The sequence below is a fragment of the Gopherus evgoodei genome, chromosome 6 (assembly GCF_007399415.2).
Source record: "Gopherus evgoodei ecotype Sinaloan lineage chromosome 6, rGopEvg1_v1.p, whole genome shotgun sequence".
Classification (NCBI taxonomy): domain Eukaryota; kingdom Metazoa; phylum Chordata; order Testudines; family Testudinidae; genus Gopherus; species Gopherus evgoodei.
In genome coordinates, this window is record NC_044327.1 from 14,816,384 (window position 1) to 14,829,758 (window position 13,375).

The 13,375-nt window shown below is 44.7% G+C and overlaps 1 protein-coding gene across 4 annotated transcripts in view; it reads left to right on the forward strand.

Annotated features, from left to right (window-relative positions):
• The window catches only part of PALM2AKAP2 (PALM2 and AKAP2 fusion), a 427,797-nt gene that overhangs the window by 170,179 nt on the left and 244,243 nt on the right, over positions 1-13,375 (forward strand). For all 4 annotated transcript variants that reach the window (XM_030566709.1, XM_030566710.1, XM_030566712.1 and 1 more), the window contains exons 4-5: positions 11,559-11,673; positions 12,846-12,867. In XM_030566709.1, coding sequence (XP_030422569.1) covers positions 11,559-11,673; positions 12,846-12,867 — 137 coding nt within the window. The remainder of the gene's footprint in view (positions 1-11,558; positions 11,674-12,845; positions 12,868-13,375) is intronic.

A 13,375-nucleotide genomic window follows, 5' to 3' on the forward strand; every position in this document is an offset into this window, starting at 1 on the left:
GCAGGGCCATGCAGATTTGGCCCAGCTGCCCCTCTGCCCCATCATGAGAGAGGGGCAGCCAAGCCAAATTTGAGTGAGAGGTGATGTGACCCCATGCGCCAGGTTGCAATGCCGCTCACTCCATTTTGGCCTGGCTGCCCCTCTGTCATGATGGGGCAGAGGGACAGCTGGGCCAAACCTGAGTGGCTCTGGAACTCCTTGCACCAGGATGCAATGCCTGGAGTCCCAGCCCAAGGGACAGGAGCTGCTGGAGTCACCAGTGTGGAGTGAGGGTTTTTTTTTATATTTTGTATTCCCCCAAAATGGAGGGCGTTCTACTAAGAAGTGACTGCCCCAAACCCATGCACCTCTCCTGGTCTGTCTGAGGTCACTGCAGAGAAGGCACTATTAGTGGATGTGGCGCATAGATAAATGGTCGAGCAGTTTAAGATTCTTGGTTTCCAGCTGTGTGGCTCTGGTGTTAACCCTGCTATGGGACCAGCACATTTCTTAGAGCAGACAGGTAGTTTTGTGGTTACGACAGCGACCTGGGATATAGGCGATAAGGATTCAATGCTTCGCTCTGCCAGAACGATACAAGAATCTGCATAGAATAAAACAGACTCCTCCATTTTATCTGCTTCTATGAGATGGCCAAAGCCCCGTCGGGACTAGAACCAAGGATAGTCGCTGAGCTAACTGTAGAGAGACCCTGGGATAAGCAGGAGTAAAGTCCACTGAAGTGAGAACTGCATCTTTTATGTGCCTCCTCAGCCTCCAGGGGATATGGATCTGTTAGAGTTCTCAGCTTGACAGCCTGCCTCTTTAGCTCAAGCTATATCAGCCCATGCTTTTAACTCTACAGGTCTGTGGTGTGTTGGCCAAGATGGTGGCTGTCACCCCAGAGGTGAATGTGGTACCTGTGTAGAAGTGTCTCTTCTCCCCTTGCTCAGGGATGGGGCTGGAACTCTTCTCTTTCATGGGCAGATGCAGTTCTTAACTAATACAGTTGTTCCCAGTCCAACTGTTACCTAGACAATCCTTCTCAAACCATGTTAGACCAGGGCAGTAACTAGGCCATCATATAATTTTATAGTATAAAAGGGATGCGTGTACTGTAGCTGGATTTATTACAGCTTAGATTGTGGTCATTATAATCAGATCACAAATGGTATGTAAGTGTGTTTTTGTTTTGTTGTTAAATTCAGGTCTGCATGAACTACAAAAGAATACAGACCCCACACAAACGCGCGTACACACCATTTCCAAAGCCTTGGAATTAGCACAGAAATACAGACTGCAAAGCAAGGCTTGTCCCGCACTTTAACCCTTTCACTACTGGCTCTTCAAGAATAGGTCACCAGCTAAGAATGTGGCTTAAGCAAGAGAATGCAGTCCTCTGTGGCAGAATGACTGCTTTCTCATAACGTATGTGACACCTGGATAATACAGTGAAGTGCACATTACAAATAAATACATGTGTTCTCTGGTTTCCCTTCAAATTTTTAATTGCCTTAGATAACTCGGTAGCATGACGTCACTCTAGTAAGCATAGAGAATGCCGCAAATAATGAAGTAACACTATTTCAGGCATAACTGGAAACTTAACATGGGCCTTCACACAAGGTAGATCACCTCTGTGCTGCTGTTATCCCTCAATAGCATGATTCGGTAACCTCTTTGTACCAACTGACAGAGGTCCCAGGGGTGCATAAGGGTTACAGGATTCCCTTGGGTCTAGGATCTGCATACTGGTTTGCCAACTACTGTCCTGTAAGGGCTATGATGAAAGACTGTGTTGCATTGGTTGCCAGACTCATTGTTAGATGTATGTATGGAAAATAGGTGAGGAAGTGTGTGTGTGTGTGTGTGTGTGTGTGTGTGTGTGTGTGTGTGTGTGTGTGTGTGTGTGTGTGTGTGTGTGTACTAAAAATTATGTTCTCTAGGTCTGAGAGTTAAGGCAGGTCACCAAAAAGTGAGCCACATATTCTTGGCAGGCAGACAGGAAGAGATGTTTCTCTCTCTCTCTCTCTGGCTGGTCGTGTATGCAAAGTGAGTATTGTATGGTTCACAATGGAAGCCCATTCACCAGGGTTGCCCAGAGGATTCAGGAGGCCTGAGGCAAAGCAGTTTCTGGGGTCCCTTTCCATAAAAAAGTTACAATACTATAGTAACATGTATTTGGAAATGTAAAAAATAACCAGTGAAATACATTCAAAAATGTAATTTTTAATCATTTGAAAATACATGAATACATTATTTAAAAACATTAAATACTTTAATGGTATGTATACATTTGCAATTAAATAATGCTCTTATGAAATCTTTTTTTACAATTATTCTGAACATTAATTATACAGCTGCAAATTTTTTCCCTCACTTTCATTTTGGCAAACTCATTAATAATATCATCAAAATGTATGTCTTTGGCCATTTCATAATCTATGCTCAAAGTGAGCAAATGGTTCAGCCTTTCTTCCCTGGTGGCTGAATGCAAACGATTTTTAATCAATGTTAGCTTACTAAATGCATGTTCTCCCGATGCTACCGACACTGGCAACACTGTTAGTAGACATAAACAAATACAAATCTGTGGAAACACATTTTCCAATCCTTTTTTGAAGAGAGCATTAAGAAGTGTAAGTTATATGTCCATCAACTCTTAAGTTGGAATCTCCTTTTATTTTGTAAAAGATTCTAAGTTCTTCTTTAAGATCTTCTCTCTGGAGGTCTTTTGGATATGCTGTGGCCAAAATGTCAACAAAATTTTCTATAGAAGATTCATCTACTTTATCTGGCGGACACATAATGGATGAAAATAAATTTGAGATTTCAGCCATTCTTTCACCAAGACCTCCTAGCTCTGATAGAAGCAAATCCATTGTCGGGAAGAACACCTTGACTCTCTCAATATTCAGTTCAAAGTGCAACGCATCCCCTGTGTCGTCAAAGAATCGCTTGTTCTTCCAGATCCTTGAGTCACTTTTCATTTTTAGGTCAATGCCGAGGCTTGAAGCGACTTGTTTGGCTTCATCAAAAAAAAATTGGCCAAGAATCTTTCATTGTCTGAATTTCCTTGACTAAGTTGCTTACGTGTTTAGCTCCCTCTTCCATTGTTAATTTGGCACTTTGTAGAACCTTGTTCTTATCATCAATACACTGAAGCACTTTAAACCATATTGTAGTAAGAAGTACAAATTCAAATGACTTAAGCCACTTAATCAAAAAGTCAACATCTGCCTGGATTTTGGGAGGTAAATGAAGCTCCTCTTCTATTTTAATTAAACTTTCCAGCATACCGGTGTGATTTATGATTAGGAGGCGAACAGCATCAACTCTTGCGCTCCACCTAGTTTTAGATACAGAGTGAATAGAGATGTTTGCAGGGGTCTGCAAAATTTTCCATCTCGCAGGGCTAAGAGCAAATACTTTATAGAGTTTCTGAACATTTCCAAAATATGTTTTTACCTCTACACTGGTTTCCATAGCATGGGTGCCACAGAGGTTCAACGTGTGAGCGTTGTATGGAGAAAAATAGGCTTGGACATTTTCTTCCAAAATTCTTGTCTTTACTCCCTAAATTTTTCCTGACATGTTAGAGGCATTGTCGTATCCCTCCCCTCTGCACCAAGATAGTTCTAAGTCACAGTCTTTAAAAAACCTCTCTTTCTGTTCTGCTGTATCTGCCCCAGTCTTCTTTTCAAAATCTACTAGTTTAACAAATCTTTCACGCACATCCCAATTTCTGGTTTTTTGCATCACATATCTGAGAATAAAAATTAACCATTCTGTGTGTGAAACATCAGGTGTACCATCAACGACGATGCTGAAATATTGGGCTTTTCTTACCTCGTCAAGAATAGAATTTAAAACTTTCTCCCCACACAGTTTCAAGAACTCATTCTGACTACGCCATGACAGGTAGTGAGCCTGCATTCTTCGACCAGACTCTCTGCATTGAGTTACCATCTCTAGATGTTGTTTCACCTCACTATTGTACCTGCACAAGCTTCAGCGTTGACAAGAAAAGCCCACAGTCGTCATAATCAACAGTAGAATGGCTATCATGAAATGGCAGATTATTCTTTGCTAGGAAAAGTATTATGGCAACAACGACAGTTAATATTTTATGTCATTTTTCCTCCTCCTGTTTAATACTGTGCTGTAATGCTGCTCAATGCCTCTTTTGTCACTGAGTTTCTGAAATAATTCCTTCCACTTAATGTAATTGCTCAAAAGCATTTTCTTCATGACTCTTGATTTTCTTGTAAACCTTTTTCCAATTATCGGCAGTTCCGCCTTCGACAAATTTTGAATGATGCAATTGGTTTGTTTGAGTTTCACTTCTATAGAGACTGCAGGGAAAACAAAATATTGCTGCAGCATCTTTACTCCACACCATCCAGTCTCTTTCAATACATTCACCATTAGTCAGATGTTTAGAAAAAACTGTTATCGGCAATTTCCTGCCAAAAGAATCATGAGGAAAGTTTTCCGGCTTATGTGGTGGACCCTTCAATACAATAAGATCTCTTTTCTTTATATCTAGATACTTCCAAGAGACTGGGTCATTTCTGCACAACTCTTCTTCGTCATTCCCATCTATAGCAGCAGGACTAGTCGACTGTACCAGTATCTCAGTTGTAGCAGTGTTACCGCTGTGTTCTCCATTGTCTATCCAAAGAGTCTGGATTTCCTTCTCTTCCTCCACAACAACCAAAACATTGTTTTCTGAATGTGGTAATATTTTGGTTCCTCACAGAGAGCCTTTTCTTTTTCTCTTACAACACACTTTCACTTCCCACCTCTGAAGAGCCTTGAATGTCACCATCGCTCAACTCAGTCAACTGACTTGACTTGGATTGTGCCTGAAGAAATTTGTGAAGAGTTATTTTTCCCTTTTCTTCTTTTCTAGCTTTCTTCTGCTTTCTCTTTTCAAATCCTGAAATATATGTACGTTTCATTTTTCTAACCCCTACGATCATTGGCTATGTGATGATACCTGCAAACAAATTAATTCCCTTGGTATCTTTCATTTTGTTAGGTAGTGTGACACTGTACCCCATAATGCTTTATGGGCATATGACATAACTGGAATATGATCTACTGAATCTATTAATCCTATCTGCATGCATGTATCATTTTTGTATTTGAAGTTATAAATATTGGCTGTGTACTGGCTTGATTTCTAAATAACCTTAGTAGAACATTTGGTTAGTTCCTGGAGAAAGGAATGTTGAAGTTAAGTACCTAATCAAGAGACACTTAAAGGACAATGAATCTTGGAATGCTCCAATCCACATAAGAAGTCTATTTGAGGATGTTCAAGATAGCATGTAAACAATGGATGCTACCTGTAAAAACTGGGACTCATGCATGGACATGTGACTTGCCCAGGTAACTCCTAAACTCCATCTTGGAGCTGGACTGTGCATAGAAATGAAGAGGAGGTCTCCACCCACAAGAAAAAGTCTATTTAAACCCCTGGGAGACCCCTCCATGGTGGTCTTCAGCTGACTAAAGAGAGAGCCTCCCTACCTCCCAGGATACTTGAAAGAAACTAGAACAAAGGATAGTGTGCAAGGGGTGTGAGTGGTTGCTGGACCCAGGCTAAAAAGAGATTAGTCTGTAAAAGGGAGCATTCTGCAACTGGTGAGGCTCTTATCTGTGTTCAGTTCGATTAGACATAGATTTGTGCATTTTATTTTATTTGGCTTGGTGACTTATTTTGTTCTGTCTGTTACTACTTGGAAACACTTAAATCCTACTTTCTGTATTTAATAAAATCACTTTTTACTTATTAATTAACTCAGAGTATGTATTAATACCTGGGAGGGGAGAGCAAACAACTGTGCATCTCTCTCTATCAGTGTTATAGAGGGCGAACAGTTTGAGTTTACCCTGTATAAGCTTTATACAGGGTAAAATGGATTTATTTGGGTTTAGACCCCATTGGGAGTTGGGCATCTGAGTGTTAAAGACAGGAACACTTCTGTCAGCTGCTTTCAGGTAAACCTGCAGCTCTGGGGCAAGTAATTCAGACCCTGGGTCTTTGTTGGAGCAGATGGGAATGTCCAGCTCAGCTAGACAGGATGTTGGAGTCCTGAGCTGGCAGGGAAAGCAGAGGTAGAAGTAGCCTGGGCACCTCAGGTGGCAGCTCCCAGGGGGTTTCTATGATCCAGCCCATCACAGGTAGTTAATTTGAAAAATTCCTCATGTACCCCGTGTGTTGCGGAACAATTTGAACTGCAACAGAAATTAAAATAGATGCTGAAGTACCTGTCACGACCATCGTGCACTGGAGGGGAATATCTTGCAAAATGTATGCTCTAAATTTTACTTTATATCACTTTGTTATGCTTTGGCAACATCAAGAAGCATTGCCCACATAGACGTGCGCAGCACATTTCATTAGGGTGTGCACCTAGGGAATTTTTCTTTTTTAAGATGAACGATTCTTGAATTCTCAATCATAAAGGACATTATTTTTATTCATCAAACAAACTAAAGAAACTAAAACTTAACTAAACTTAATTTTTTTTAAATTAACAACTAAACTTTACTTAAAAAATGAGACAAAATACAAAATTTTTGCTGTAGTGATAACCAGGCATATACAAAGATACAATTTTCAAGATCTTTATCTTTAACCAGATAATGAGCTAACTCAAATTGACCAAAACAGATTAAGGTTTCTTCATCTTCCTGTCCTAGAGAATGAGATGTCGCTCACCAGGTGTTGTGGATTTAAATTCCTCAGTCACATCATTGTAATTAACTGACAAAGCCAATTCTTGTTCAATGTATAAAATCATGAGTGAGTCGAGGCACTGTTGGAACATTGTACTTTTTAGTTTGTTTTTTACATGTGCTTGTTTCCAAAAGGCTCTTTCACATGAACAGCTTGTCTGCTCCTTTTCTTATCTTAACAATGAACCAATCCATATTTTAAAATTAAAAGGGGGTATCATACGATTGAATTAAAACGTAAAGCCACGGCCTTGTTATGTGATTTCAGTAGAGTACATGGGACAAAGATTACAAACACTATAGACGCTGCGCTGGGCATGCCTGACGTGGCCGCTTATATAGGTCAAAGAATTTTCTAGAACGGTAGTCGGAGGGGAGGGGAGGATCAATGGTGCCGCAGTAGTGGGGATGCATGCTGCGAGCGAATGCGGGTTTTCTATGTAAAGTGTATCATGCGATTAAATTAAAATGCAAAGCCACTTTTTTTTTTGAGACATTAGGGCAGGTGTGGGCAAACTTTTTGGCCCGAGGGTCACATCGAGGTTCCAAAATTGTATGAAGGGCCAGGTAGGGAAGGTCATTCCTCCCCAAACAGCCTGGCTCTGCCCCCTATCCAACACTCACCCACTTCCTGCCCCCTGACTTCCCACCATCAGAATCCCTGAGTCATCCTGCTCCTGACCACCCCCCGAAACCCCTCCCCAACCACCACCCCAGGACCTCACCCCCCACCAACCCCCCCTGCTCCCTGTCCCCTGACTGTCCCGACCCCTATCCACTCCCCTTTCGAGTCCTGACAGACCCCTGGAATGCCCACGATCCAACCCCCCATTACCCATCCCCTGACCACCACCCCCAGAACCTCAGCCCCATCCAACCCCCCTGCTCCCTGTCCTCTGACTGTCCCCAGGACTCCCTGCCCCTTATCCAACCCACCCGGCCCCGGCCCTTTACCATGCCGCTTACCTCCACCTCCCCCATCTCCCAGAGCCTCAGCGCACTGCATCCAGGAGAAGCTCTGGACAGCACTGCAGCAGTGTGGGTCCAGCAGGACCTGAGCTCCTGCCGCTCAGCCCGCCAGAGCTCACAGCCCCGCCCCCTTACCATGCGGCTCTGAGTGGGAGGAGAAGAGGGCACCTCATTAGCTAAGTTTAGGCTCTAGAATAGGGAGGGCAAACTACAACCCGTGGGACGGATCTGGCCTGACAGGGCTTTCAGTCCAGCCCGTGGGACTGTGCACCCCATGTGCAGCAAGGCTAAGGCAGGCTCCCTGCCTGCCACGGCCCCACACCACTCCCAGAACTGGCTGGCACCACATCCCTGCAGCCCCTGGGAGGGGTGGAGAGCAGAGGGTTCTGTGTGCTACCCTCACCTGCAGCCACCGCCCCCTGCAGCTCCCATTGACCGGGAATGGGAAACCATGGCCAATGGGAGCTTCAGGGGTACCCACAGGCGAGGGCAGCATGTGGCAGAGGTGTCTGCTGCACCCCACCCCCAGTAGCCTCTGCCGGACATGCTGGCCACTTCCAGGAGCGGCTCCCTACCTGTCTTAGCCCCTCTGCAAGCCACTGCCACCCAAAGTAAGCAGTGCCGGGCTGGAGCCTGCAACCCAAACCCCTCCTGAACCCTGCACCCAGCACCTCAACCCCCTGCCCTGAGACCTCTCCTGCACTCCGCTCCACCTTGCACCTCAGCCTCCTGCCCTGAGTCCTGAATCCCTGCCCTGAGCCCCCCCTGCACTCCACACCCTCTTGCACCCCAGCCCCCTATTCTGAGCCCCCTCATGCACTCCACACCGAACCCCCTGCCCTGAGCCCCCTGCCACACCCCGCACACTTCCTGCACCCCAGCCCCTTGCCCTGAGCCCCTTCCTGCATACTGCACCCCCTCCTGCACCCCGCACTCCTTCCTGCAGCCCTATATTCATAGCCCTGCATACAATTTCCCCACTCAAATGTGGCCCTTGGGCCAAAAAATTTGCCCACCCCTTTTCTAGAATGTGTAGTATAATTTTGTTTTATGCATACCCTTTGTTTCCCTTATACCTATTTGCAACCATATGTTCTTTGTTAAATAAACTTCATCTTGTTTTCACTATAAACCTATCTAAGTGCCGTGTGTTATGCAGAAGCTGTGTTCTAGGGTGTAACTAATAAGTTGTTCCTTTGGGAACAATGGGTTTGGTAGTGCTGTAAATGCCCAGTGGAGAAGGGGCTGGACACTACTGGGGATGCTAGGAGAACTCGGGGTGGGAGTGACCCTATCACTAACTCATCAGAGAACAAGGCCTGCAGAAGCCTGGAGGGAAGTTCTTGTGTTGCCTGTGGCGGGTACAGACTAGACTTCTTCATGCTAAGAGCAGGTGGTAGAGAGGTGCCTCACAGTCTTGGGTACTGCAAGGAATGTGGCACACTGTCACTGCGCTGAATGTATCTGCCCCGTTTAGCAGCACATGGGGTACATCTTACTTGGACATTCCTGGAACGGCCAGAACTGCTCATATCGTTCGTAGTGAGGAAGAGCAGGGACTGGAGGTCTAGCATTTCAGCTGACCAGACAGATTTTTCTCAAGAGTGGACCAGCTCTTCAGAGTACCCAGTTTAGGGCTAGATCCTCAGCTGGTGTAAATCAGCATATCTCCATTGCCTTTAATAGAGTTGTGCCATTATACTGGTGGCCACGGTTACAGGCATTCTGATTTAGTGTTAGACTAAAAATCCATGTCCCTCCATCTTCAGCGATCTCCCCTGATAGCTTCCCCCTAGTTTCTTTCTCCCCTCTTGTTGCTCTTACTGCTTCTTAAGAGAATCAAAGAAGGGGTTAAAGAAAGCCGAGAACAATATGTGCTGTCAGAAAGAGGTTGATCTACTGTTGCATCTGCCTGATTGTTCTTTTAACTGGGACAGCAGGCAGGCAGTCTGGCATGAAAGCAGTAGGGACTTTGGGAGAGAATGGGAGGAGGGGGGAAAAAGACATCACAGAGTAGAACTGCGACAGCGAACAGCCCACTAAGCAATAAAAGAAAATCAAAGCAAAGGTTGAGAGCTTTTTTTTTTATTTTTTTTTATTTGTGGTTGAAAGAAACTTTCTCTTCTGGCTTGAATCAACCATGACAAACTTCTTCTTCAAAGATCTGAACTGGTATCCAGGAAATGATGCACTTACCACCACTCTCCGTTATTATGGGTCATATTTAGATACCCTTACTCATACTTGAGTAACATCTTATTCCATTAACTTCAGTAGGATAATAGATTGACTAGTTCTGGTTTATTTAAAAGGGGAAAGGAGTTAATTCTCCCACTGCAATTTTCTGGCTTTGTCAGATGCACATTCTTTTTCCCTACCTACCAGTCCACCTGAAATCATTTGGCTAGCACAAAACAGTATTACAGACTTTGTAATATGGAATGCTGCAAACCACTGATTTCACAAAAAAACGAATATGTGTGCACCCATTTCTGCAGTGTAAATTCATCAGGCCTCAAGGTAAAAGGAATTCATATATCTTCATCTATGAGGTATAAACATGGCTGGATAACTGAGCATTGATTGCCAAGGGAAAAGAAAGGACAGGAGCTAGCCATCTTGTGACTAGTACTCTGGTTCTGCTGATGCCCATTTCCAATGTATTTGTTGAGTTAGGAGTCTTCTAAAGAGTGCTCTTTGGTCAGTGATGGGCTGACTCTCCTGTGTAATGTATTCTCGGCCATGCTGTCTATCTTGTAGCCCGGCGAGAAAAGAAATAGAGGCCAAAACTTTCACATTTCGGTGCCTAAAGTGAGACTCCTACATCCATTCTGAGGCACTTGAATAAAAGGTGCTGGATGGACAACCATAGCTCTCACTGAAGTCAGGAGGTTTTCTGAACTTTAGACATTCCTGTTTTGAAACTTTGGCTTTTGCTCAAATCAAACATTCAATATGGCAATTAATTTTTTAAGGATGGTGCAGAAATAGTGATAATGTTGTATATCAGTTAGGTATGTCATCTCCCGAAAAATTCTGAACTAGATCCTCCATTGGTGTAAACCACTGAAGTCAATGTGTGAGGCTGACTTATACCAGTGGAGGATCTGGCCCTAGATAGCTACACTATAACATCATTCTGGCTCTACTTTGAAGAGTGCTGAGAGCCCACAACTCTGAATGAAATCAGTGAGCACTGTGGGTATTTTGCATCTCTAAGGATCACTCTCCAGGGCTTTTCTAGGCAGGTCATGGTATGTATTACCTGCAGGCTGATAGGGCTCTGCCCCCATTACCATCAAAAAACAATGGGAAAGGTAGAAAAATGAAACCAAGAATTCGACCCGAGCGAAGGTCCTGTCTGCTGGAAGTGAGCACCACGCAGGCTCAGGAAATCCTGTTAATGGGGCTGGTGCCCTGCCAATCTCCAGCAGCTGCTTCCGGTTCCGTCCTTTTTAGTGTGGAAGGATTTGGAGATATTTATTCCTCCAAGTATTATTGCATGTTTATATACCTGCCCTACTGAGATTTCCAAAATGGAGCAGGAAGTGGGGGATGTTACATTAACAGACAAAGGTTCTGAGAAAAGTTGATCACATCCAAAATTCCCATCTTTCTGACATAGACCTTTCTATACCACAAATGCTGTAAGCCCTGTCTTCCCTCTAGCCTCTGCCTATGCCAAGAAACCATTTCTGAACAAGATTTTGAAACTCCCCCACTGTCTCCTGACCTATTTAAGATCCTGATTAATACCTTCACAGCTGGGAAGCCAGTGCTCACTTACTGGGGTGATGCTGCCTTCAGATATCTAGTATGCCATTGAAATAAATTATGGATGGTTTTCCCATGTCTTCCAGGCTGGAACAAGAAATAGAGAAGCTAGAAAGTGAAGAATCCCAGATATCTGCCAAAGAACAAATCATCTTGGAGAAACTAAAGGAGACAGAGAAATCCTTTGAGGACTTTCAAAAGGTACAAAAAAAGATACAGTCTAAAAGAAAGTGAAGCCAAAGTGTAATACTGATTGAATTACTGGGTGTGATTGAAAGCAGCATTTGCAGTGTTATGTGTCTTTGCACAGTGGGAGAATAGCTGTGGAGAGTCTAATAAGAAGTGCACTGAGCAAGATCAAAATAACTCCAGTGCTTTCAAACCCACCTATCTAGGGCAGGTTATTTTGCTACTCATCTGCCTTTCCAAAGAGTGCTGGACTTCCTAGGCTTTTTTAGGGTGTGCCATTGGTATTCGGGGATCGCTGGGGGTCTCTCCATTTCACTGGAGTGAAAGTGCAGGAACCCTGCAGCCATACTTAAGGAGACAGCAGCCAGATAATAAAAAGTCTGGTTGGAGAGAAATGACCCCCTCAGCCAGTCCAGAAGCGCACCCGTACATAGAGAATCTCTCCTATAGCCACTGGGTGCATATTCTTCCCTTTGTTGGGGTCACTCCGTTGTGGTATCCTCCAGCGGAGGATCCAGACCACATGCCACACTCCTGAATATTTCTTTTTACCTTGACCAGCAGGTGTTGTCATGTCAATGACACTAAGTATCCCCTTCCTCTCACCACCCAGCTGCCCTCAAGGTACAGCTGCTCTGCACACTTCTGTTGGCAGTGCGTAGACTATGCACACGCGTGGCCTCCCAGCATTGGTGTGAATAGCAGTGTAGCTGGCAACACACGGCATGGGTGAGGAAAGTCACACCTGAAGGGTGTGGGTACATAGGAGAGTTTATACTCTGCACAGCTCTCTATTCACCCAAGCCATAACTCCTTGTTTACACTACTGGATTTAGCAGCGTGGTGTCCCACGAGTGGAGCTCTTCCCCACTGCAGGCAAAGACTGCAATGGTGGGGGAAAGGCTCTGGCAGGGGCTGAGTCTTTTCCCCGCTGCCTCCTGCCTGCCTGAGTCTTTCACATACTGCTGCACATAGCCTGCTTTTCATGGCGGCATGTAGCTACCCATTCCCTATCTGCTGCTGCTATCATTGTGTAGACATATAGCCTCAGGGCTCAGTAGTTCTCTCCCGCTTTATAAGCCTCAAAGAGGTACACAGCAAACCCAAGATAATTCTAGAGTAAAAACTTGGAGACTTCGCATCACATGAAGGCCTAACCGACCCCCATATTTGTGTCTTTACAGAGCTTCTCACACCAGGATGGTGGTAAGTGCCTCTATACCACTACTTATAGCTACAGTTTTAACTGGTGATATGTAATAACAATTGTTGCTAAGTGTTACAGGGTGGAGATTATTGTTTTTATAATTTGTTAGATGGGGTGAGGAGGGGGTTGCTTTGTTATTACTATGGCTGCCTACTGAGTCAGGCTGCTGAAAAACCCAGGAGTCGGGAAGCCCAGACTCCCAAGTCGACCTCCAGGTGGGCTGTGGAGGAGCCTGGAAGCCCTGCCTCCATGGCAGCCCATCTGGCAGTGTACCTGGGAGCCTGGACTGCTGAGGAGTAGGAAAGCTTGTGGGAGGCAGGTGGGCAGGCAGGCTCGCTGACAGGAAACAAGGCAAGTTTCTGTCAAGTGCCTGGTGTCAGGAATCAGGGCCTGCGGCTGAGCCTGAGGCCAGGTAGCTGCCTTGCAGCTGAACACTCTAATTGCCTTTCAGTCACTCAGGTGGTTTGGGCATCACCAGACCTGCTCTTAAGGCCAGTGGCTGCGATC